Here is a 26,836-nt window from a genome sequence, read left to right as displayed (position 1 = left end):
TTTAAATCACATTGCTTACCACAAGTGCCTATTTGTCAATTAAAAGAAGAGTTAACTGATAGATTATAGAGATAAGTTTAATGCAGAAGGCAGGAGGAAAACTGCCCCAGCAAGATTCTAGTGAAAAAATGAAGATGAAAAAAAATTGCATATTTTTGTCTGATTTTATTTTGCAGAAGTTTTAGAAGAATTTCTTGCCAACACAGAGGGAAGAGTAAAAAGAACCCTATGCACAGAAATACCCAAGTGAGGCTCAGCCTTGTTTTTCTTCTACTACTCTTCCTTTCCCCACTACACAGAATTATTAAGAGTGGTATCTATAAGTAAATTAAAGAAAAAAGTTGATATTAAAACCATATCTCTTGAGAAACTCAAGGTCTTAAACAATTTTAATGTCATAAGCAAGAAGGCCTCCAATGGAAAATCCTAGATAAAAAGACACCTTTTCTATGCTCCTCCCACTTCTAAGTTGACCAAAATGAGTGGGTTTAATTGGTATTGTGATTTTTTCATTGATCCCATACTCTATGTATAAACAGTTGTTTTCAGCTCGTCCCAGTAAACGAACTAAAAGATCCTGGACCTTTTTCTCTTCCCATACTTTTCCTGTATGCCACCAGGAATTAATATCTGATACATTTTCAAAATTTTCATCAATTTTTCCTTTGTGAATCAGTCTATTCCTACTGTTGCCTTTCCCAAGAAAGAAATATGCAATTGGTTGCTTTGTGCGATACAAACGTTTATACTGCCCCCGGAAAGATTTCTCCAGTGCTTGAGCATACTTTTCCATTTGTTTAGAATCTTGATCTAGTTGTTGGTTTTCTGGCCAGAATAAAAGAGAGGCTAGAAAATAAGGTTCTGAAAACTGGTAAGTCAGTCCTATTGGTTGCAGGATCTCTCGAAGCTGTTCTTTCAGTGTTTTAATCGGCTTCACGAACTTGGAGATAGGGTTAATACAAGAGAGAATGATGCTGGCCAAGATAAAATTTTGCTTTTCCTTTTGTTGGATTTTGATAGCACATTGCTCAAGAAGGAAAGTGTATTTATTCATGATATCTTCCATGGAGCTCACCGCATCTTTTGGACTTTTGATAAGGTATTCCAAGAGTCCAGAAAACTTGTCTGCTTTTAAAGCTTCTAGGCTTCTCCGAGTCCTTTCTACTTGTAGTGATAGACTGAGCTTTGATCTAAAATTTTGATTTTGTAATTCTGCCAAGGGGCCAAATATTTCTACATACTTCTTAAAGTACATGGCCACCTTTCTCCGACTTTTAGCCTCTTCATATTGCTCTATATTGTTTCTGGGTTTTAGAAGGACAAAGTAATCATCAAAAAAATCAAAGGATTTCTTCAAAGAAGACTGCAGGTTAGTTAGATAAGAAATAAAATTCTTCAATACTGACTTAAATTCATTTAGATCCCCTGGTATATCACAATTTCCTGATATAAAGTTGATCATAACTTGTCGAGATAGTTCATTTTTGCTATTAAAAAAAGGAAGGAGTTTGAGGATCTGGATGGTATAGAGGCCAACTTCTATCTCTCCTTGATAACCAGCTATGTTGTAAGTGTCATACCTCCTTTTTGACTTCTGATACACGCTTTCTTTCCCTTCATATTCTCGGTCTTCAGTTTGCTGTTGAGAGTCTTTGAAAGCCTCTGATGCATGCTTCGCTAAATCTAAAAGTTCAGTTAGCTCATCCACCGAGATAATCCCATTTTTTATATTATCCTCTACCCACCATCTTAGTTTACTTTTGTAGACTTGACCTAGTGTATCTGAGATGTAAGAATTATTAGGCGCTATTTTTCTTGCTTGTTTTGCCCAACGTAGAGCACTTTCAAAGTCCTTCTCTTTAAGGTAGAAATGTCTGGCTAAAGCTTGGCAGATGAATGCATTGGGGTAGAACCTACGTGTAGCTTCATGTAATACAGCTTTCACTGCATCATTTCCTTCATCTTTATGTAAGGCTTCAATGAACGGAGAAAACCAGTTTCCTGTCTCACGTTCATGTTCATTGCGCTGTCTTGTGATCAGCAATGTTTGCATGTCTTGGTAAAATTTGCTTTTTCCTATACCTGTGTCATAGAACAAATTTTCTGTTAACATATCCATCACAATTTTACTTTTGCTCAAATTGTAGCTTCTCTTCAATTCCTCCAGGGAGAGAGTGGCAATCAAATGGTGAATGATGCGCACTCCACAGTAGCTCCCACATTCGATCACCTCTGATTTGATTAGAATTGTGGAGTAAGTACCCATCTTGTCTTCAAACTTTTCTGTCCCCCAGTAAGCCTTCTTGTTTGAGATTCCTAGGAAAAGCTCACACTGTGAAAGAGAAATGGTAGTGTCAGGTACAAATGCATTAAGGAGAGCCAGGAAAGCAAAGAGCTTTGCTTCTTTGGTGGTGACATTTTGCCCTTTCAGAATGTTCCTGACCACATTTTCTATGTACTCTTTGTTAAAGTTGGTTTTCATGATCATGAAAGAATAAAAATCTTCAACGTTTTTATGCTGTTCTTTGATTTCTGTCAGCTTCAACTCAAATGCTCTTTGTTCTTTGTCAGAGAGTTGTTGTACTAGGGCAACGCTGTCTGGGTTCTTTGCACTTTTCTCAGGATTTTGTGACCTTGTACAATTGAGAATGATTACTAGAGGCTTCTCATATCGAATGTGTTTCTTAGCCACAGCCGTTTGGATGGAGGTCTGAAGAAGGTAGACGTTGTCTTGCTCTTCAAAATCATCAACAAGGAGCAGCACAGGTAAATACTCCTGATGGTTTGTTGCTCCATAAGTGATTAAATTTGTTACCTGTTCTCCAATTTCTGAAAAGTCCTCTGTCTTATTTTTCAGCACAGCACATCTAAATTTCTTCCTTAGTTCCCAGAGGATGTGCATTGCTAAAGTAGTCCCTCCACAGCCTGGATGATGATAGAGGTGAATAATCTTTGCACACACTGGCTGAGAAGAATCTGCCCATTCTTGAATCTTTTTTTCAAGTTTTACATATTTATCCCTTTTGACAAATGATGAAGAATAGTTTTCAGAAGAAAAGTAGAAGTTCCACCAAGACACTTTGCCACCCCTGTAGAAGTCTTTCTCTTTGGATGTCTTAAATTCAAATAATTTCTCTCTATCTTTCTCCAAGAGTGTACCTTCGCATTCATTTTCACAGAGGATTTCCAAGGCAGTCATAATTTCTTCTTCCTTTTTCAGAAGGACAGTAGATGAGCCAACAGATGGCAAGAATCGCTTCGAAGACTGAGTTAAAGATTTTAATTTAAGAATAGTGCCATTTATCTCTGCAAGATTTAAACTAAAAATGCTTTGGTTTGATAATTCATCTTGGTGGCTTGATAATCTTACTTCAAGTAGGTCTTTCCATACCTGATATATGTGTGGGTGTACACAAATGCACAGTATATTTTCCATTCCATTAAGATCTTGATAGAAAGCACAGAAAGTCTCAATAAGGGGATCTCTTGGGTCTTCCACAGAGGACAGTAATAAAAACACTACCAGAAATTTCCCTCTTGGCATTATGTCATCACGTGTAAGAAATGAAATCAGTCTTCTGACTTCAGAAGCTCTCTCTCTTTGCCAGGATATCGGATCTAAGGGTTGGTATTTGTCACTCTCTAGGTCTAACCTGCCATTGCAGAAAATCCAGCTAGGTTGCTGATAAAGATTCAGACTGAAAATCTTTTCACGTACTGTGGGTTTTTCTTCTATAAATAGGCTTGGAAAGTGGAGGTTTGCTACTCGGCTTCCTTTGAAAGCCTTGACCACACCATTGCTCTCAGACTCAGGATCAAACTCTAGTACAGCAAACCATTTAATTTCCTTCAGGAAATCTAGGTGTTTGGTTTGATCTGGATGACATTTATTTGTTACTAGAATGTACCATTCATAGTGTGAGTTATCTAGCAGATCCTTATTTCCTGTCAGCAGGTCAATTAGCTTTTGCCCCTGACTGTTGCTTCCATTTGATTTTACTTTGGATTTTTTTTCTGCTTCTTTCCTAGAGTCTGCCAGTGCTTTTAGGTCTAACTTAAAAGCTTTGAAATCAGCTTTATTCCCTATGATGTCCTTACTTTTCGGACCATCTCTCACAAAGACCGAGTATTTTGGAATTTGTTGCCATGTTTCATCCTTACGCCAATGCATTTTTATTTGGAAGAAGTCTTCTTTGCATTCTGAATATTGTGGAATGATATCCACCTCAATAACAAATTTATTAGATGGAGTACTATTTGGCAGTAAAACTTCCACAAATCTTGGCTCTCGAATGCACTTCTTTGCTTGTTGGACTTGATGGACCTCAAAATACTGGACTATCATCAGATTGAAGTGGTCAATGAGGGCATCTTTAGTGACGGTGGTGAGCTCCATGCCAACAATCCTTCCTTGGGGTTTGTCTTGGACTCCAAAATGAATGGTGCCATTAGTACGTGAGTTCATACAAGCTGAAGCAAATCGGAAGACTTCGTTGCTAAATTTCATCTTTATGTCCTCCTCTGTGGCTGTCTCTGTGTTTGTTAAGGCTTTGAACTCATGTACTGGGTCAATGAGATTGAGTGGTCCTGTTTCAGGCTGTAGGATGAAATGTAATTTGTAACGATATGGATTACTGAACTCATTGAAAGGATATGCAATGCACGTTGGTCCTGGAGATGCCTGCTTATCCTGTTGGACTGCTTTATCTTCTACTAGCTCATTTTTTTCTGATTTAGAACCTTTAGCCTCTGGACTTGCTGCAGAACTTTGTGAGTTTCCTTCTGGACTCACTGCAGAGGTGTCAGCCTTGCATGAGTTCTCTTCAGCTCTATGGTTTTGATTTGAAGTCTCTCTACTTTCTGTCTGGGTTTTAGGGATATTTTTTCTGCCTTTTGTCTTCTTACATGTCTTAGTAAGATTTTCTTTGGGTGTTTTCTGCAATTCCTTGAATAGCTCTTCTATTTGGATAGCTGGCCCATGGGTTATGCCCATTTCAACAAGATTTTTTTTATTTAACCACTTCAAGACTACTCCACTCACATCTTGTGCCATCAAGATTTCCCTGTACTTTTGGTCAATCCTATGACTTTCTAGCCACAGGTTTACATCCTCTTTTGTCCAGTCATCTGTGTTTTTTGGAAGGTTGAGTGTCTCTGCCATTCTGATTAGCTGTATAGAGAAGAGAAAAAAATATGCTGTAGTATATAAGTGGAAATGTGAAGCATTCTGTTTTTAAATAGGTAAAATGTACACATCACAACATTTGAACAGTTTTTGACACCAGCTTATTCTATATCAACCAAGAGAAATACCCCCAAATCTAAATGCACAGCACTTATCCTTACATGACTTGTAGCACATTACTTCCAGTCCTCTTTTCTCTTTTCACTTTATATACTAAATATATATTGGGGATACTTCCATTCATAGATCATGCTTTTTATGGTTATCACTTATAAAATGTGTTTTCTGTATTATTATGAATATTCAACTCTGCTATATAGAAGAAAATAAAAATATGTGTTGTAGTATGGTTTAATCTCAAATTGGGGTTTTCTAGCCCACCTTTGATCATTCGGTTCCCAGATATAAAAAAAACCCTTTATATCTTTGATAAAACCTTTAAAGCACTCAGGATGGGCTGATGTCTACCCTCTGAGTTGTTATAATCTACTTCCCCATCAATAACCCCAAGTTATAACTTTTTCTGTTCCATCTGGGCTGCTCTTAACTCAAATTGGCCAACTCTCACTGCCATGTTTTCATGACTCACCTACCCCATGGTGCCTTCTCTCTCTACCTTCTTCTCTTTACCTCATGGTCTCCTCAGACCCCAAACCCAGCACCCAAAACCCCACCTACCTCTCTTCTGCCCAGCTATAGTCTGTCAGCATATTTATTTAACCAATAGTTTTAAATTAAGGAACAAAGTCACATAGCATCACTTGGTGTAAGTGTGGATTCTCTACTCCCTGAGGCAACCAGGGCCAGTATTTAGCATTACAGTATATAGCAACACAGACCAAACCTCAACAAACATGAAACTAAATATAGAGTTAAGTATAATTTCTTCAACTTGCTGTGATAGAGACAAAATAAATAAAACATATGAATGTTAATTATAGTTAGAAAGAAGTGGAATAATCAAATATTAAAGATTAATGATAGACATAAAATACTTAATATTTTGAGGTACTAACTGGCTTTCCCATTTGGTAAATGGTAAATTGAAATTCTGATACTTTGTGTTATCTACTCAGAAAATATAAATCTTAGGATGAATTATCAAGATAATTGACCTATTACTTGTCTATATTTTTCTGGTTAGAGAAAATTATATGCCATTAACTGAGAACGCCTTTTATACTATTGAATCCCATTGCACAGACCTAAAATAGGAACACAGAAAGAGAGGTAGGTTTCAATAGTTTAGGCAAAATGAAATTGGGTGCATTCAAGCTAGTATTATCATAGACAGGTTTCAACATTTTAATCTAATAGCAAAAGGATATGATTAGATGGACATAAGTTGTATATATGTAGTAAAATATCTAGAGAAATCATTTTAAACGCAATCAAAGTAATACTAAAAGTAATACTAAAATATTCATACATATGTAATAGAAAATTCTCAAGTAACTCAGAAGAACACAAAAAGATAAGATAGATAAGGAAAATGGACAATACAGAGAGCACAGAAGCAGGATTGACTCCCAACATATCAATAACCACTTTCACTATAAATGTTTTATATACGGACATTAAAAACACTAAGTTGGTGGATTGGATTAAAAATACTACTACATTGCATCCTGTTTATATGATGTCCAATTAAAATATAAGTTGAACACATTGAAAGTAAAGGTATGCATAGATTTATATCATTCAAATATTATTTAATAAGCATAGAAGTAGTTATACTAACTAACTACAGACAAAGTAGATAACAGTATAAAGAAAATAATCACAGACTAGGGTATTAAATATTGATAAAAGTTCACCCAACAAGATGTCACAAAAATCCTAAAGGTATTTGCAACAGGAAAAACTGTTAGTAACTTTGTGATATAAACACTGATAGGATTTTGCAATTTTAAGCAAATATGCATGTATAACTGGAGCCCTCAGTACCTTTCCTTGCCTTAACAGTTGAGATGACAGTTAAACAGGAACAGGGAAACATACAGAAGACTTTAACATTACCAATTTAACATCACCGTCCATCAATAGGCTCCAAATTGTATTTATAGAATACTCCAAGAACAACAAAATACCATTTTTAATAGTCAAGATTTTCTATTTCCCAAGTTACAAAGCAAACTTCAACACATTTTAAATAATTGAAATCATACAGAATGCTTGCCAAGCACAATGTAATCTTTTAGATTTTAATGCATGTGTTTAGTGAACCTTGCAGCATGTTTTATGTGAATGCACATGGCGGGCTCACATGATTGTCAGCTTAATGGATGTTTAGAATTACTATAGAAACAAATTTTGGGACATTGTAGTGATTTGAATAAGACTGAGTCCTCTGTAGGTTCATATATTGGAATGCTCAGAGAGTGGCACTATTTGAAAGGATTAGGATGTGACTTTTTGGAGAAAGTATGCCACTAGGGGGTAGACTTTGAAGTTTTTAAAAGTTCAAGCCAGGCCCAGTGGGGTGGCTAGTATTGGTTGTCAACTTTATTACATCTTGAATGAACTACAATAAAGTAATGGATTGTTATCTTAAAAGTAACCACAATGAATAAATGAATGTACAATCACGTACACCTAGGAGAGATGTATTGCCTGGTTTAAAGTGGTGAATCTACTTCTAGTTCAGATTTTTTAATAGGAAGACACACCATTAATTGTGCCATACTTTCTAATGGATGTCTGTGTAAAGACATAGAAGAAGAAAGCTTTTCCTGATTCTATTAACTTGCAAGTTCATTTCTTCACTGGCTTTAGAGTATACCTCTTTAGGATCATAGCATATACTGAAGACCAGCTGAGACATCTAATCTTATGGACTGAGCATTCTTGGACATTCTATTCACAGACAGCTATTGTTGAATTAGCTGGACTACAGCCTGTAAATCATTCCAATAAACGGTGTGTGTGTGTGTGTGTGTGTGTGTATGTGTGTGTGTGTCTGTGTGTCTGTGTCTGTGTGTCTGTGTCTGTGTGTCTGTGTGTGTGTCTGTGTGTGTGTCTGTGTGTGTATGTGTGTGTGTGTATGTGTGTGTGTATGTGTGTGTGTGTTCTTTGTAGCAAACTATCCACTGCAGTCTCTTCTTCCTCTCTGCACCCATTCCCAGTGATCATGCATATATTTTCCTACAGCTTTCCTCCACTGCCACACCCCTTTGTCCTAGCCAACAACACCTATAGTTACCCCCTGGAAACCCTCTGGCCATGCTGGCCAGGGAATCAGTGATCATCACTTTCCCTCCTCTTCTCCAATTACAATCATCCACTTTCACCCTCACCTTTGTAACAGACAACATGCTATGGCTTCTCTGCCAGCACATCCAGGAGTCTACACAGATCCTGGTGGCACACCCAGCTTCCCTCCCTTTTATGGATTCTCCCAGCTCTTCTAGTTCATCTACATTTCTTAGTGTCAGCTTCTAGTGCCTCAAAAAATTTTTTCTACCTGAAATCCTTAGTGGCCACACCTGGATTTCCGAAGCATACTCTCCCAGGCAACCTGCAGACACCACACAGTCCAAAGAACCCAAAAGAACAAAGGAAAACCAGGAATGAAACTCCCACAGAACAAAGAGAAGACCTAATATCAGCACAATGATCTCAAACCCAGGTGCCCAAATAACAGCATAAAAACAATAGCAGCCTTATTATAGTAATTAATAACAGCAAGGAAAATATGACTTCACTAGAGCCCAACAGCCTTATTGGCCCCGAGAATGCAATACAGCTGAAGCTCAAGAAAGGACTTCAAAATAGCTATTATGAGTATTTCCAGGGACCTTAAAGAGGAGATAAACCCATTAATGAAACCCATGAAAACATATAGCAGATGGAAATGAAGAAAATAGTCCAAGACATGAAAGTGGAAATGGAAACCCAACTGCGGTAAAACTGTAAATGAAAAATGTAAGAATTAAAGCAAGCTTCACCAATAGAATAACAGGAATGGAAGACAGACTCTCAAGCTTTGAAGAAAGAAAAAAATCAATACCTTGGTGAAAGAAAATGTTAAGTATAAAAACTCTAGGCACGAACACCCAGGCAACCTAGAACACTATGAAAAGTCCCAATTCTGAGTAATAGATGTTGCAGTAATTATTTAAAAATGGTTTCTTTTATCCTGTAATAGTGCTGGCACTGTAGGGTCACATGGCATCTGTGGGATATTTTCATCTTAGTCAGCAAAGCATCTCATCCGCTAAGCTCTGTCCCATCTCACACTGCTCTGAGCCCAGTAGCAATATCTTTACCCTTCTAGTTCCCAAGGCGGGTTGCTATCATGCCAGTTTCATACAGAGACTGCCTATCTTGTGGATCTCTTACTGTGGACTCTACTTACATTCCCAACATCTACCCTTTGGTCCCAGTGGTGGCTACCCTCTCATAACTCTCTGCCGCTGTTCTGTTTACATGTCTAGCATCCACTGCCTAATACTTATGGTATAAACTCCCAACAACCCATTACAATCATAACTCAATAGATTGCAACCCAAAAATCATATTTATATGTTAAATTCTCAATCCACAATACATCCACACAGTAAACTCACAATAAGGATATAAACCTCTCACCTAGATTCAAGACCACTCGGATCTGAGTTATCCTTCTCCAGTCCATCTTGATTCTCCTAGCTCAATTCTGGCTTCTCTCTCTCCTTCTAAAACCTCTCTCCCCATCTCCCTTCCTTCTCGTCCAATGACAGGCCTGATTTTATCTTGTCTGCTTTCACCTGCATAATGACATCAACCTACAAATAGAAATAGAGGAAAGAAAAGAAACCCAGGAAAAAGGCCCAGAAAATATTTTTAACAAAACCATAGAAGAAAATGTTCCTACCCTAAAGAAAATGGTCTCTATCAAGGTGCAAGAAGCAAACAGAACACCAAAAAAAACTGGATCAGAAAAGAAATTCCCCATGACATATAAAAAAACAAAATACTAAATGTGCAGAACAAAGAATAGTAAAAAGCCTCAAGGAAAAGAAGAAGAAACATGTGAAGGCAGACCTATTAGAGTAATACCCAAGTTTTCAATGCTTTTCCTTTGGTTCATTTTCTTCTGTTTTTTTTTGATTGTTTGTTTTTTGGGTTTTTTGTAGGTTTTGTTTTTGGATTGGTTTGGTTTTGCCTTATTCCTGTTTGTATGTTTGTTTTTGTTTTATCTTATTTATTATCTATACTGTCTGGTTTTGTGTGTCAACTTGACACAAGCTGGAGTTATCACAAAGGAGCCTCCCCTGAAGAAATGCTTCCATGAGATCCAGCTGTACAGCATTTTCTCAATTAGAGATCAAGGTTGGGAGGGCCCATGGTGGGTGGTGCCATCCCTAGGCTAGTAGTCTTGGGTTCTATAAGAAAGCAAGCAGAGCAAGCCAGGGAAAGCAAGCCAGTAAATTACATCCCTCCATGGCCTCTGCATCGGGTCCTGCTTCCTGACCTGCTTGAGTTCCAGTCCTGACTTCCTTTGTTGATGAACAGCAATGTGGAAGTGTAAGCTGAATAAATCATTTCTTCCCCAACTTGCTTTTTGGTCATGATGTTTTGCAGGAATAGAAATCCTGACTAAGCATCAGGGAAATGCAAATCAAAACAACCCTGAGATTTCACCTCACACCAGTGAGAATGGCTAAGATCAAAAACTCAGGTGACAGCAAATGCTGGCGAGGATGTGGAGAAAGAGGAACACTCCTCCATTGTTGGTGGGATTGCAGACTGGTACAACCATTCTGGAAATCAGTCTGGAGGTTCCTCAGAAAATTGGACATTAAACTGCCTGAGGATCCAGCTATACCTCTCTTGGGCATATACCCAAAAGATGCCCCAACATATAAAAAAGACACGTGCTCCACTATGTTCATAGCAGCCTTATTTATAATAGCCAGAAGCTGGAAAGAACCCAGATGCCCTTCAACAGAGGAATGGATACAGAAAAATGTGGTACATCTACACACTGGGATATTACTCAGCTCTCGAAAACAACGAGTTTATGAAATTTGTAGGCAAATGGTTGGAACTGGAAAATATCATCCTGAGTGAGCTAACCCAATCACAGAAAGACATACATGGTATGCACTCATTGATAAATGGCTATTAGCCCAAATGCCTGAATTACCCTAGATGCCTAGAACAAATGAAACTCAAGACGGATGATCAAAATGTGAATGCTTCACTCCTTCTTTAAAAGGGAACAAGAATACCCTTGGCAGGGAAGAGAGAGGCAAAAGATTAAAACAGAGACTGAAGGAACACCCATTCAGAGCCTGCCCACATGTGGCCCATATATATACAGCCACCCAATTAGACAAGATGGATGAAGCAAAGAAGGCAGAAGTGTAGATCGCTCCTGAGAGACACAGCCAGAATACAGCAAATACAGAGTCGAATGTCAGCAGCAAACCACTGAACTGAGAATAGGACCCCGTTGAAGGAATCAGAGAAAGAACTGGAAGAGCTTGAAGGGGCTCGAGACCCCATATGTACAAACAATGCCAAACAACCAGAGCTTCCAGGGACTAAGCCACTACCTAAAGACTATACATGGACTGACCCTGGACTCTGACCTCATAGGTAGCAATGAATATCCTAGTAAGAGCACCAGTGGAAGGGGAAGCCCTGGGTCCTGCTAATACTGAACCCCCAGTGAACTAGACTGTTGGGGGGGAGGGGCGGCAATGGGGGGGAGGGTGAGGGAGGAACACCCATAAGGAAGGGGAGGGGGAGGGATGTTTGCCGGAAGCAGGGAAGGAATAACACAAAATGTATATAAGAAATATTCAAGTTAATAAAAAAAAAAAAAATAAAAAAAAAAAGAAATCCTGACTAAGATATTATCATTCTGTAGAAAGGGTATGGATCCAATGATAGGTGAGGGGTGAAGGATCTTGAAGGGGCTGTTGAAGGAAACCATAATCAGAATACATGTACAAAAATAAATATTTCCATTAAAAGGGAAATCAAGAAAATAATAGGGATAAAATGAGTTATAGCATTTTAATAAGGGAAACAATTCTTTGAGAGGATATAGTCTTGTAAATATTTAAGGACTGAATCTTGAAAGTCGTAATCATATGCAATAAGCATTAAAATTTATAAAGATTAAGTAAATCCTAACATGCAAATGTTGGTGATTTGCTGGTTAATTTTTGTCAACTTGATTCAAGTCAGGGTCATGTGAGAAGAAGGAACCTTGGCTGAGAAACTTTTTCTATTAGATTGTACTGCAGGTTAAGTCTGCAGGGCATTTTCATGGTTAATGATTAAGTGGGAGGGGCTGGCCCACTGTGGGTGGTAACACCCTTGGCCAGGTTGTCTTATGTTGTATAAAATAGCAGGTTGAGTAAGTCATGGGAGGTAAACCAAAACCACAGTGCTCTTCCATGACCTCTGCTTCAGTTTCTGAGTCCATGTTCCTGTCTAAGTTCCAGCCTAGGCTTCCCTCAGTGATAGGCTGTGAGTGGGGTCTCTGACTTTCCTCAGTGACAGGCTGTGACTGGGGTCCCTGGATTCCCTCAATGATGGACTATGGCTTGTATTCCTGTCTTCCCTTAGTGATGACCTGTGACTGGGAACGTTGGTTTCCCTAAGTGATGGACTGTGATTGGGATAGATAAGCCAAATGAACCCATTCTTCCCCCCAAGTCATTCTATGTCATGGTTTTTATGAGGTAAACAGGAAGCAAAGCAAAACAGTGACCCATCATCACACTAACAGATCTAGATAGTTCTTCTAAAGTGATATATTTAGCAAAGAAAATTACACTTCAGATTTACTGTGTTCAACAGGTGTCTCTAGGACATTCTTCCCAATAGAGAAAGCATATTTTCCTCAACAGTATGTCAAACCTTCTCTACATTCTTTTTTCACTCTAAGCTACAGATTAGTTTTGATCTTTACTTGCTATGCTTCCATTCCTCTTCATGGGTTGGGAATATTTAATCTGTACCTTTGTATGTAGAAGCATATAAACCTTTTCTCCCATGTGATAGCACTCACAGTTAAATGATTGCCTTGAGTCTTCAATCCTTTGAAATTGTTGGGACTGTAAAATCCAGAGGAGTTTGCATAGACTTGGCAAAATGAGATGACTATAACCATAGGTGCACCATAAGTGGAATATTGTGACTTGAGTGTGAAATATCTCCCACTGCTTCATGTGTTTGCACACTTGATCCCTAGCTGGTGACACTGTTTTGGGAGGTTACAGAATATTCTGGGCATGAGGTCTAGCAATGGTAGAGGAGCTAGCCAGTCTCCATTTCTTCCCAAGGTCTCTTTCTCCTTCCTGATCTGCTGATTTAACAGAAAACTCTTGTTACTATGCTTTCCCCATTCTAAGACCTTAAATTAAAGTAAATCCTGCCTGCTCAGATGCTTTTTGTCAGTTTGGTCACAGTGGTGTTACAAGTGACAATATAAACTGCAATCCTAGAGTAAGCATCACAAAAATGAAACGATGAAAGTGTTTCCTTTAAAACAAGAAAATGAGAAAAGGTGTCCACTTCTCTCACTCTTACTGAGTTTAGAACTATCTAGATGTGAAAGTGGGCTAAGGAGTTACTGTTTTGTTTTGCTTTCTGTTTCCCTAATAAAGAGCATGACTAAAGGTACTTTAGTGAAGCTTAGCCTTATTTGGCTTACATGCTCTAAGCCTAGTCCATTACTGACAGAATCCAAAGCAGGAACTTAGGCAAGGAGCCTGGAGTCAGGAACTGATGGGGAGGCCATGGAAGAGCAGTGCTTTCAATATACTGTTGAATGTCTTTACTAGACCAGTAAAACAGAAGGAACAGAAGTGACACAAATGGGAAAGGAAAAAGTAAAGTTTTTCTAGGTGACATTATCCTGAAAGATACCAAGACAGTATCACCAGAAAACTCTTAGATATAACAAATACTTATAGCTAAGTAGGAAAATACAAATTCGACAAATGAAATTTAGGAGCTTTCCTAATAGTAATAATGAACTAATAATGAACATTTAGGAAAATAAATCAGGAAAATAATAGCTTTCACAATAACCTTAAACAATGCCTATGAATAAATCCAACCAAGAAGGTAGAAGCTCTCAGGAATGCAATTCTGAGGCACTGAAGAAGCCAAGATGTGGCAATGGTAAGTGAGAGGGAGCCTTTAAATAATGTTGGGGGAAATAAGAATTATTTAATGACTATGGAAATCAGTATAAAGCTTATAAGAAAAATGTAAAATTGCCACAACATTTCATCTAGATATACTACCTCTGTCACATAATGAAAAAATGAAACTTATTGTAAAGATTTCAATATACTCATTTTTACTATGGCAGTTATCATAATAGACCAGTTAGAAAATTATCAAGGTGTCTTTTCTTTTATGAATGGGTATATATATATATATATATATATATATATATATATATATAATAGTGAACTACTCAGCCACAAAAAAAAAAAATTATGTCACTTGCAATAAATGGGTGAAACTGGAGATGGTCAACTTAGGCAAAGTAACTCATAAATGTCATAGAAGAAAGACAAAGTGGAGGAAAGCTTCTCACCTCACGTCAGTCAGAAAGCAGATAGGGAAGCAGAGGGGAAGAGTATGGTAGATTAAATAAAACTTCAAAGCATGCCTCGACTAACAAACCTAACTTCCAGTAGCTAGGTCACTTCCTTTAGTTTCTACCATCTTCCAACAAAGTCATCAAACCACAAATCAATCAATAGATTAATCCATTTATTAGGTCAGAGTCTTCATGATGCATTCATTTTTCAAGATGCAGCATTTCTGTATACTGCAGGGGACCAAGCCTTCACCACATGAGCCTTCAGGGGATATTTTATAAGGAAACCACAATACAAAACAGCCTTTGGAAATCTAAGGAGAATTTTACTTAGTGAAAAAACAAGCCTAATGTCACAATCTGCACATTTCCAGTTACATATATGGGGAAGCCATGATAATTGGCAACATATTAATAGTTAAGGAGGGTTAAGGAGAGGTGGTAATAAGGGAGTGAGCATAACTATAAAGACCAACAAGGGAGACCTTTGTGCCAGGAGCCAAGTAAGCTCTGTCTCAGGAATTCTTCTCAGGAATGCTCTGCTCATTGTACGGCCCCTATCTCCAAGAAAATTAAGCCAGTTACAGCCTCAAGCCTTGGGACACCTAGCCAGTTGTCTGTTCTTATCAGTGTATACCTGCAATTTATGGTTTAGGGCTATAGGAAGGGTGGTGGCAGTGATGAATTGTCCTGGGTAACCTTCCCGCCTGCTTGTCTTTATAAGCCACTATTTTTTGAAATAAACTTTGAGAGCTTGACCAGAACACAGACTCACTCTCCTTCTTTGCACCTCCTGTCCCCCATTCTTTCACCCCCTCCCAGGTTCACTCTGAATCCCTGCAGGCCGGGCCACCTTTGTGTGTAGCTTTTATGTTTGAATGTGCAAATGTCAATGTGATGTTGTACTGTAACATTGAAAGCATGTACCGTTAAAAAAAAACCTTAATAAAAGGTATATCGACTATATGATTACTTCTCACAAGTGCATGCAGATGGCGGTAATCACAAGTTAAACTTAAATAAAAAAACAACAAAATTACAATGGATTCCATTAAAGAGAAAACCTTTACATTGAACATCAATGAAAATGTTGAGTATCAAAACTTCAGAAAAAGCCCCACAAATATTTGTAGAGCATATAACCTTAAATGCTTTTATAAAAATAGAGTGATAATTTAGTAAGTTTATAGAACAATATAGTAAAGTTAAACAGGGAAGAAAGAGGGAAAATAGTTAAAAGAAGAAATTTAAAAAGTAAAAACAGTCACAACAAAGATGCTCACATAGTCCAAAATGGTACTCAATAAAAGGTGATTGACACAGGTATGCAAGAGTCCTTCAAGAATAAAAGAGAGATAGAAGAATATAGCAATACCAGATGCTGCAAATATTAGGTGAATCAGAAGTTATTATAACCAACTCTACATGAGCAAGATCTGAAAAGTGAGATGAAACATGTAACTTACCCAAACTGCCTGGAGACACAATGAACTCCCTCAAGTAAGGTTGATGATCACAGGGGTCACTGATGCTCTCACTGTGTCCACAAGAAGCAAGATTAATGAGTTTGGAAAACTTATACTTTCAAAGTTATATCTTTAGATAGTTGACACAACAGGAGCTACACATTAAAATTCCAGGGATGCAAAGGTCTCTCCTTACGGGAATTTTGGACAATTTGCTGGTTCTGGGTTGGAAATGAGGATAATATAGGACTAGTTGTAGGATGGTAACTGGGTGGGTGTCAGACCCTCCTGGGTCTCCCTGTCAGGGCTTGCCCCCTGCTGAGCCTTGCTGATGCATGTGAAAGCCTTTGTTCTCTTGAAGGAACATCCTTACCTTTTGTTTGGCCTTAGGGGGTAGGTAACACCTGGGCACTATATCTTTGATCTCAGCTTTTATGTAAACTTATTTCTTCATTGTGCTTCCACTCCTAGATGGTAGTGGTAAGTATATATTCTGTGAACTTTAGTAAAAGGCTTGGCATTTGACATCAGGTAGGGCTTTTGAAAGTCACAAAAATCTTAACCAGTTGCACACATTCAAAATTAAACTGCATGGATTAATAATAGCACATGCCAACCAGAATAGCTGTCATTAAAACCCCGGAACCCAAAATGTTGCTGAAAGCAAAGGCTGGAACTTTTGCAATGTGCTGGTGAGAACACATTATGTCCTAGCTAATTTGATTAAAAAGAACTTGATTGATTTTTATCAAATTAAATATATATATCTACCTTATAACGCAACAATTTTAGTGGAGGAAAAAATGAGGTGCTGACTCAGGCACAACAGAGATGAGTGTGAGTCACTCACGAGGGACGGAAGAGAACACACTGTGTGAAAAGGACAGGCAGAGTTGAACTAAGTAACTGCAGTAGTTTGTGCATAGGGATGTGTTTTCTGGGAATGGGAACAAGGACACTGAATACGGGAAGGTACATAAATGAACATACAAAAAGGTCAGAGCTGTATCATGTAGACAGGCTCAGTTCATATGCATCACTCTGCTTTTAAACAGCTAGTGATGCCTCTGAAATACATGGTGAAATAAAAAGATGACTAAAATAGAACAGAGGCTGTGTAGAAACAAGACTACCTTGTAGTCTCGAATCAAGGGTAAGGACTAGTTCAAGTCAAGGTATTCACATCTACCACTTTGTATTGCTACACCAGACTTCAGTACTAGCTTTTGACTTGTTTATTCACTCACAGTTAATTCTTAGTACTGTTTTCTTTAATTTCTCCAAAACTAAACTCAATGTTATCTGCCTAGTGGATATAGCTCACTGTTAGACTTGGGCTTAGATCCCCCGCACACAAGAATATCAACTATAGAAACATATCTACCCTCACCATTACTAAGGCTCCATAGACAAGAGATTCATACAAACACCTCACTAGGTTTCAGCTTGAAATCTGAAAAAACTACATTTTATGCATATTTGTGTGGTGTTTTTTTAAATGACCATCTTGTTTCTAATCAATCTTCTTATACCTCATATGGTTTGTTTGCTTTGTCTCTGTCTCTGTCTGTCTCTGTATCTGTCTCTGTCTCTCTGTCGCTGTCTCTGTCTGTCTCTCTGTCTCTCTGTTTTTCTGTATGTGTGTTTGTGTGTGTGAAAGAGAGTGAGAGAGAGAGAGAGAGAGAGAGAGAGAGAGAGAGGTAAAAGTCTAGTAGAAAGATTACATCCTGCTTGTAGATTTTGTAGTTGAATAAACTTTCTGAATAATCTGACTGCTTTCAATGAAGAGGACTCTTACCCTATAAATTTTAGTTGCTAGTTTATAAACTGAATTTACAATACCAGCACATCAGAAAGTCCTTTAATAATGCCCCCTTCATTCTTTCTGTATCTTGCATTTTTCTTCAGCATACAAAATAAAGGGTTTTATTGTGGTATTTAAATTTTAACCTATTTCTACTAAATCTGTGAGATTCTTTGCCTATGTGCTTGTGTGGGGGTGGGCAGAGAAGGAAGGGGAGGGAAAGCAAGAGGCAGGGAAAGGAGGGAGGGAAGAAGAGCACTCATGCGATGTCCTTGTGTGGTTTAAGATATTGGGAGTCTGTGCTATTGCTATCTATTGTTATTACTCTGAGACAGGTTTTCTTACCCAAACTGTGGCTAGGCTGGCCACCAAAAATAACCAATGACCTTCCAGTCTCCACCACAGACAATGAATAGGTTACAGGCAGGTCACTACCCCTGGGTTTCAGAAGTGAGAGCTAAGGATTGACCCAAGTTCTCATACTTGCACATGCAACAAGTGCTCTCCTTTTTCACCGAGCCATCTCTCCAGCCCTGTATTATAACATTTCCATGTATTCTGTTCCACTTTAAATTTTTAAAAAGCAGACAGAAAAATGTTTTATCTATATCTTGCAGGCTTATCTAACCCGAGGCTCCCTGGCTGCACTCAGACGATGACTACATAAAAATAGTCCAAGGCAAAGTTATAAACTTACTTAAAACATTGTGAGTGTGTGTATGTGTGAGTGTGTGAATGTGTGTGGTGAGTGCGTGTATGTGTGTGTGAGAGTGTGTATGGGAATGTGCGTGTGTGTGTGTGTGTGTGTGTAAGAGAGGGGGGGTGAGAGACTTTGTGTGTATGATTTCTTTTGTAAGTGGATGGCATGGTTTTCAAACATGAATTTTGAAGATGTCTACCTGTCAAAAATGTTGAAACATTGGATTCCCTTCTACCATACAAGGGACTGCAACAGCAAATTTCCTCATACACACCTCCAATAACATCTCAGTGTTGATTCACATAAGCCACCAAGAAGAGCTCAACAGCATAATTCCTAAAGTGTTATTCCAAATGAACAAGTTTTCTATGCCAAAAACCTGCTCAATGCCAACACCTTGCACTTTACAGGTCATTAGTAACATTTATCACTTGATTGGCCTTGTTTCAAAGCAGCATTCTACCTTTTTTTCCCCAGAAAAGTACATAATTTATTATATAACCTTTTTCAAATCTAAACTTCATATATGTAAATGGCCAAGTTTATATAACACACTACATTATATAACCCCATAATATTTCAGCATATTTAGTTCTGGTTAGAGCAGAAAGGGAAGATTCTGGATGACACAGGCATTGAAAATGCTATCTTCTCTGTGTACAGCAACCCACCTTGGCCTGGTCCAAGTCAGTGATAAACTTCCCAGTATTTTTCCCATCACAGTTTTCCAATTCTGCTCAATTAACAAGTTGAAAAGCAAAACAGATCTCAAGGGCATCAATTTCCACATCTTCATGGGGCAACGTTTTATGGACTCAACAGAAATGACCCAGGCATGATGAAAGGGACATATAAATGACAGATACCACTGTCTAGGGTCTGTTGCCGTTTCCTCCTGTACATGTAATCTGATGTGAGCAGGGAGAAGGAGGCAGGAAAGGGCTGCCTTTACTGATAATACAGTTGTATAACACCTGACCCCACTGCCCACTAGTTACTCTTATATTAACACATCTTATCAGGACACCTGAAATCTCCTTAACTGTATCAGTGAAACTTTCTCGTAGTTATACATAGGTCTGTGGCCCCACCCATCTTAGTGTAATAGTATAAAAATACATGATGGAATCATGAGTCAGATGAATTACTTATGCCCATGCCATAAACATATCAGTATATAAAGCTGATTTCTCATATCATGGTTGGAGGCAGAGAGATCTGGTCTGAAACATTTGGTTGAGAAATTAAACAAATAACATAAAAGGGATGAATTTTCACCCCAAGCTTATAAAACACAACAAGTTGCACTTTTTACAGTGCTTCCTCTAAAACAGAGGTTCTCAAACTCTCCAACATTGCAACCCATTAATACAGTTCATCATAGTGTGGTGACCCCATCCCCCCAGCCACAAAATTATTTTCCTGTTACTTCATAACCATAACTGTGCGATTGTTGGGAAATATAAAGTAAATATCTCTGTTTTCTGATGATCTTAGCAGCCCATGTCAAGACCCACAGTTTGAGAACCTCTGCTTTAAAGCCTCGTTGAGTCTTGATAGTTCTTTCTTGAATCAATCTTTTAAAACCACAGAGGAGGCCACTTGGGAAGAATCTACATGTTCTTAGCCTCCCTGCTGTTTTGCTTTCTTAAAGATTTTTATATATGTGTGATCCTACAGCACCTTTTAGGGTTTGTGCAAGTCTTTTAGAAACACCTGACAGTCTGAAAGTCTGAAGAAACTATTAATAGGAAAACAGGAGGAAGGCTAATTAGGACTAAAATTAAGAGAATGTGTATGTGAGTGTGAGTGTGTGTGTGTGTGTGTGTGTGTGTGTGTATGTTTTAAAGTTCCCCAGAATTATGAGCTTACACAGTATAAAAAAAGAAAGAGAATTTACATGACTGAACACACACACACACACACACACACACACACACACACACAGGGGGGGAGGGAGAGGGAGAGGGAGAGGGACTTGAATTGTAGGGTTTCTCAGTTTTTTCTGAAAGTAGGTCTTTATTCAATGACATTGTTTGTCTAGACCTTTGAATGACATTTTAGGGGTAAAAACATCAGACCATAGCCCCTGATTCTTACCAGGCACAGAAAACTGCAATGATACCAAAACGTCCTAGCAGAAGCTCTATGAGCATCCTGTTTCTGTCTCCCACACATGGACTTGTCATTAGATCCAACACAGGATCGAGGATGTCATTTTCCAAACTGCCTGTTCCCTAGGGGGATTGGAGGGGACTGTGTTTCACACTAATGTATACATTGAAGTGATTCTTTTTTCTTTCTGAAGATGCTGCTTTTCTTTGAGGGATCTTAATAGAACTGTCCCTAATTTTCAACAACATCTTTGATGAAATGCTATGACCGTAATACAGTTTACAACAACACAGAGTCCAGAAATTCTAAGTTCAGAAAATCAGACTTGTTTTTTTAATATACTTGAATTTCTAACCTCAGTTTTGTCTTTTTGGGCTTTTTTGTTTTGTTTTTTGCCTGCTCAATAAACTGTTCCTGTACACAGCAATAACAATGACAATAATAGAAAAGGAGAAATTTTGTACTTACCCAAATTTTCAAATTTCTTCTATGTAAAAGAAAATTTTAAAGGAAAAAAAGAAAACACTGTCCATTTTGATGAAGAAAATGTCTGGTGTCTGTATTCTCTTCCTCCTAAGATGTCAGGAAAAAACAACTTCATTGAGTCTTGCTGTAAGCTAAACCAGACTGCTTGTCTACCGTGGTACCAGCACAAATAGGCTGGGAAACACCAGGGTGCGGCTGATGCTGGCAGGGTGTAAGGACTTGAAAACTGCTTCAGTTTCAGTTTCTGTTTCTCTGAAACGGAAAGAGACTTCCCTAAATGCTTTTTTTCCTCTTTTCCCTGCTGTTCTATATTACCAACTATGCCACCATCTGGTCTGTTTCGGTAAAGCCCAAAGATTAAAGTCTGAGTTTTTCCCCCATTAATTAATTAATTCACTTTATATCTCAACCACTAAAGTCCCCGGTCTGGTCCTCTCCATACAGTCCCCCCTGATCCTGCCACCCCTTCTCCTCTGAGATCCTTCACAAGTCTCTGCAAGACTAGGTGCATCCTCTCCCACTGAAGCCAGACAAAGCAGCCCGGTGTGGGGCTACAGGATCCCCAGGCAGGCAACAGAGCTGCATTTCTTATAGGCAGAACAAATTTTTGGTCAAAAGGTTTGTGGGTGGGTTGTTGTACTTATCCCTCCTCTGGGATTAGTGCCTGGCTACAGGAAGTGGCCACTTCAGGTTCCATATCAGGAACCCACTAGGAGTCTCAGCTAAAGTCTCCCACATAGACTCCTGGGAGTCTCTTTCATCCAAGACATGCCCTCATGTCCCTATCCTTACCAGCTGTAGATTTTCATTCATTCTCCTGTCTTTCTGGCCATCTCTCCTGCCACTCCTCACACCTGATCCCGAACTGCACCCATTCCATTCTCCATCCCTTTTCCACCCGATTCCCTCCCTCTATCCACCTCCTATCACTACTTTATTCCCCTTTCTAACTGGGGTTCAAGTCTCCTCCCCTGAGTGTAAGGGGAGGTTGTGATGTTTAAGTCCTGTCCCCTAATTGGTTTTTGATTTGTTAATAAAGAGGGCCAGGAGCCAATTCCTGGGTAAAAGGTACAGGTTGGACTTCTGGGTCCTCGGTGGAAAAGGAGATGGAGGGAAGGAGAGAGGGGCTTTCCTGCCATGCTTTGGAAGTAGAAGAACACAGCAGTCATGTAAAGACCTTGGGAGAGGGGAGGTAAAGGCCTGCAGCCTCTCCTACAGACAGGTGGCTAAGGATGTTTGGTGCTAGGTTGAACTAAACACTAAGTTTAGGGCAGGCTGAAAGACAGACGGATTAAATTGGTAATGGCATGCTTTTTACAGGCAGAAGTTAGCCTCCCCCAGCAATTGTGCTTCAAAGGCAAGTTCAAAGTGAAAAGCTGTGTGTGTGTGTGTGTGTGTGTGTGTGTGTGTGTGTGTGTTATCCACAGATTCAGAACTCCCACTCCCAACTCCCAGAGCTAAAGGCAGGTAGAAAGGAAATCTGGGAGTGGCTGGTAGTGTGGCCCTTCCCAGGAAAAGGCGCTAGTGATTTCAAAACTATACACAACATTTGAGTCGTCCTTCTTGTTGTGCTTCTTTGGATCCCCAGAGTATTGCATGGGTATCTTGTAATGAAAAATGCTTTCACAAAACCTAACACCCCTTCAGGGATACAAGGATAAATATAATAAAAGTTGTTTATAGCAAGCCAGTAGCCAACATGAAATTAAATGGAAAGAAATTTAAAGCAATTCCACTAAAAGCAGAGACTGGGCAAAGCTGTCACCTCTGTCCCTATCTCTTTAGTATAGTACTTGAAGTCCTGGGTAGAACAAAAAGATAGTTAAAGGACATCAAGGAGATACAAATTGGAAAGGAAGATGTTATAGTATTGCTATATTTACAGATGATATGATAGTATATTCGAGTGACCCTAAAAACTCTACCAAAGAACTCCTACAGTTGATAAACAACTTCAGCAAAGTGGCTGGATACAAAATTAACTTTAAAAAAGAAATCAGCTCACTTTTATACAAATGGTAAATGGGCTAAGGAAGAAATCACGGAAACCACACTCTTCGCTATAGGCACAAATAATATAAAATATCTTGGTGTAATTCTGGACAAACAAGTGAAATACCCATCTGACAAGAACTTCAAGTCTCTGAAGATAGAAACTGAAGAATTTTCCAGAAGATGGAAAATTCTCCCATGCTCATGCTCATAGTGTTAGCATAGTAAAAATGGCCATCTTACCAGAAGCAGTCTACAGATGAAAGACAAATTATGAGTCTGTTTACCTGATACCCCTAGGAATACCAGTTATGTATTTATTTACTCTATTTAATATTATGTTATCATATGTTCTCTTGATATAACTGAACACCATAATCTAGGCCATTCATAATGTTAAAAAAAAGTGTTCCTTATGGGTTTTGGAGGCTAGGAAGTCCCAGGAGAAGGACGTGAATGTGGGGAGAATCATCTAGCCATCTGGGCTTCTTACAGAGCACCCAGGTAGACAGAGCAACACAGGTTTATGTAGAAGCAAGCTGTTCATTTGGCTCTCTCTTCCTCTTCTAATGACACCACGAAGGATATCATAGGGGTGTTTGCCCTCATGATTGCTTATAATATTAATTACCTCTAAATGGCTCCATCACAGGAGACCATTAACACAGTCCCTGGGCATCTTTAAATCCCTGTTTAAATACAAGTTTTAAGAACAAGTTTTACAAACATACAGATTATAGCACTTAATGTATGTCAGTTTCAGGTAAGCTAACACTTTAATAGAAATGACAATACTTCAGAAGATCACTTTGATTTGCTATTAGAGTTTATAAATTTTTATACTAAATAAGGCATTCAAAGAATAGTACTACAAGAAATGGTAAGGATGTGCACATATAGGTAGGCATATCTATGTGTATGTAGAGATATAAATGATTGAAAGATATTAAATGCTTGTTTTGACATCTTCTATTATCTAAAAGCATCCCTTGGAGAATTCAAGTAATCTTATTAATGAAAAGACATCTGTTATTTCTGAGTAAAGAGAGGATAGCCTTTGCACACATGCAAAATCTCTGGATCAGCTCCAGTTTAATTTTCCTATCCTATAACCAAATGTGTATTTTCAACGATAGGGTCTTACTATCCAGTTCCCATGGGCAGCCAGAATCAATAGCAGTAGCCTGGGTTGTATTGGGGCTCTGGAACCTCTCTGACTATAGAAAAGTGTCACATACCTCACACTGGAATTTTCCTATGACTTCTTGGACAAACATTATCTACCCTTACAGAATATTCCCAACCTCAACTATATTATTTTAGTTATCTTATAAAGTAATGTTTCCATATGTCTTTTTTATAATCCAGCCTTTGAATAATCTTTTTCCTCTTTTCCCCATCCCCCATGTCCCCATCCCCACACATATCTTACTGTTGTTTAAATTTTTCTACCCCTATATTTTTTCTACTTCCATATAATATCTGTTTTACTAGCCCTCTCCCATACACTTTAAAGCCTTCAATCTGCAAGCATGTTATGTTTGTTACTTCTTGGCCTCCTTAGATACATATATACTGTGTTTTAATTATCCACAGTTGATGGACATCTATTGATGGGTATCCATGTGTAGAAGCTGGGTATGCAGTTGTAGGATATAGCAACTGCCTTGGTTAGACTTTAACTACTGTGAACAGACACCTTGACCAAGACAACTCTTATAAAAGACAACATTTAACTAGGGTTGGGTTACAGGTTCAGTGGTTCAGTCCATTATTGTCAAGGCAGGAGCATGGTAGTATCTAAGCAGATGTCGGGGCTGGAGGAACTTCTTGTTCCATCTCTTGTTCCAAAGGCAGCTAGTAGACTGGTTCCCAGGCAGCTATGCCAGGGGTCTAAAAACCCATGCCCACAGTGACATACTTCCTTCAGTAAGACCACACCTACTCCAACAAGACCATACCCCCATATAATGCCACACCCTGGGCCAAGCATATTCAAACCACCACAGAGAATAGTGGAATAGCTACATCATGTGGTAGTTCTATTTTTACCTTTTGAGAAATATGCATACCAACCAACACTGAGTAAGGGTTCTTCATCACCCACTACCTTGCCAGTGTCTCCACAAAATAGTCATTCTGGCTGTGGTTAGGTAGAATCTCAAAGTAGTTTTACTTTGTTTTTCACTGATAGCTAAGCATGTTTTGGTACTTTTTAAAAGTGCCATTCAGTCTGTTGGTGTAGAAAATTGATCAGTGGTCTTATCCAGCTATTAACCTTGTGTAATCACATACCAAGCAAGATATATCACTGTGCACTAGAGGCAAGGCTGTTAACTGAATTTGAGTTTTACTTCACAGGAGGGAATTTATGTCTGGTATTCTAAATTTTGTCAAAAGCCTATGCCAGGGAGATCACAATTATTGCTGTTTTCCAAATGAACATGACAAACAGCTTTCTGAATATTTGTCTGTACTCATAGATTACAACACTTTAAGCCTTGATCAACAATTACTTCTTTCAGATGACATTCATTAATGAAGGGACTCATAACTAGTCAAAGTGTTGAGAGTAATGACTGTTGAGTGCACAGTCGAGAGAGACAGAGAGAGAGAGAGAGAGAGAGAGAGAGAGACAGACAGAGAGAGAGAGAGACAGACAGAGACAGAGAGACAGAGAGAGAGAGAGAGAGAGAGAGAGAGAGAGAGAGAGAGAGAGAGAGAGAGAGAGGTGTCTCACTCTTTTAAAGACCTGGAAAACATTACAGAAGAGGTAATAAAAAAATGTGAGCACTAAAAGATAGGATGCAGTGCTAGGACACTGTCTTGGGGATATGCCATGGTAATTGCAATCACAAGCTCACAGCATCTATATTTACCTGCATAAGACCACAAGAGTGGGCTCATAACATTCTGTCATGAATAGGGAGGGATTCATGAGGTTTGACTGAGCTTTTGGCAGTTAATGGTTGCTCAGGGTAGGCAGAATCAATGTCTTCACTGATGAAGCGATATGAAGTAACTTATAACTCCCTAGCCATGCTTATACGAACAGCTCTGATTAAAGTCAATGCAATTAGGAGGGGCATTAATTTGGAAAAACAAAAGGTTTTTCACAAGTAGGAGGAGAATAAGAGAGTAATGAGAGACAAATATCAAAATATATTGTATACATGTATGAGATTGTAAAAAGTTCAAGTACAGACTTAAATTAAAAAATCTATTATGGAGATATAACCATAACTTTTCTATTACACATATTGGTGATACTACATTGAAACAGTTGTCGACTGCTCTTTCTAAAAATGTTTGCAGCATTATACTACGATGACCTTTTGTGTTTTCATTCATCAATTAGATATGCTAAAAGCTGTTGTCTTAAAGTTAGAAGAATAAATGTAATCTGGGGTTAGGGAGGGACAGTCGAATGCATAGACGATGCTATGTAGATGTTAATTTTGACTTGAATAAGAGCATAAAAATCAGTTCAATTTTAAAAGACTTTAAGACCTGGAATTTTAAAGCTGAT

The 26,836-nt window shown here is 38.5% G+C and overlaps 1 protein-coding gene across 3 annotated transcripts; it reads right to left on the bottom strand.

The window, feature by feature from the left end:
- Positions 1-145: 145 nt before the first annotated feature.
- Samd9 (sterile alpha motif domain containing 9) lies at positions 146-21,510 on the bottom strand. Of its 3 annotated transcripts, XM_032906985.1 has the most exons (3): positions 21,298-21,510; positions 16,211-16,281; positions 146-5,170 (listed from the first exon to the last, which is right to left on the bottom strand). In XM_032906985.1, exon 3 carries the CDS (start codon positions 5,159-5,161, stop codon positions 380-382), a length of 4,782 nt encoding a protein of 1,593 aa, XP_032762876.1. In that variant the 5' UTR covers positions 5,162-5,170; positions 16,211-16,281; positions 21,298-21,510; the 3' UTR covers positions 146-379. The 3 variants fall into 3 exon arrangements, with proteins under 3 accessions (XP_032762876.1, XP_032762878.1, XP_032762877.1); XM_032906987.1 differs by lacking the exons at positions 16,211-16,281; positions 21,298-21,510 and adding an exon at positions 9,776-9,793; XM_032906986.1 differs by lacking the exons at positions 16,211-16,281; positions 21,298-21,510 and adding an exon at positions 8,649-8,667.
- Between the last annotated feature and the right edge of the window lie 5,326 nt (positions 21,511-26,836).

This window comes from Rattus rattus, chromosome 6, assembly GCF_011064425.1.
Source record: "Rattus rattus isolate New Zealand chromosome 6, Rrattus_CSIRO_v1, whole genome shotgun sequence".
Taxonomy (NCBI): Eukaryota; Metazoa; Chordata; class Mammalia; order Rodentia; family Muridae; genus Rattus; species Rattus rattus.
This window is presented reverse-complemented; position numbering and strand designations above follow the sequence as displayed.

Excerpts from the sequence above, each read along its gene's own strand:
- Samd9 (XM_032906985.1), bottom strand. The coding sequence starts at position 5,161 with ATGGCAGAGACACTCAACCTTCCAAAAAACACAGATGACTGGACAAAA.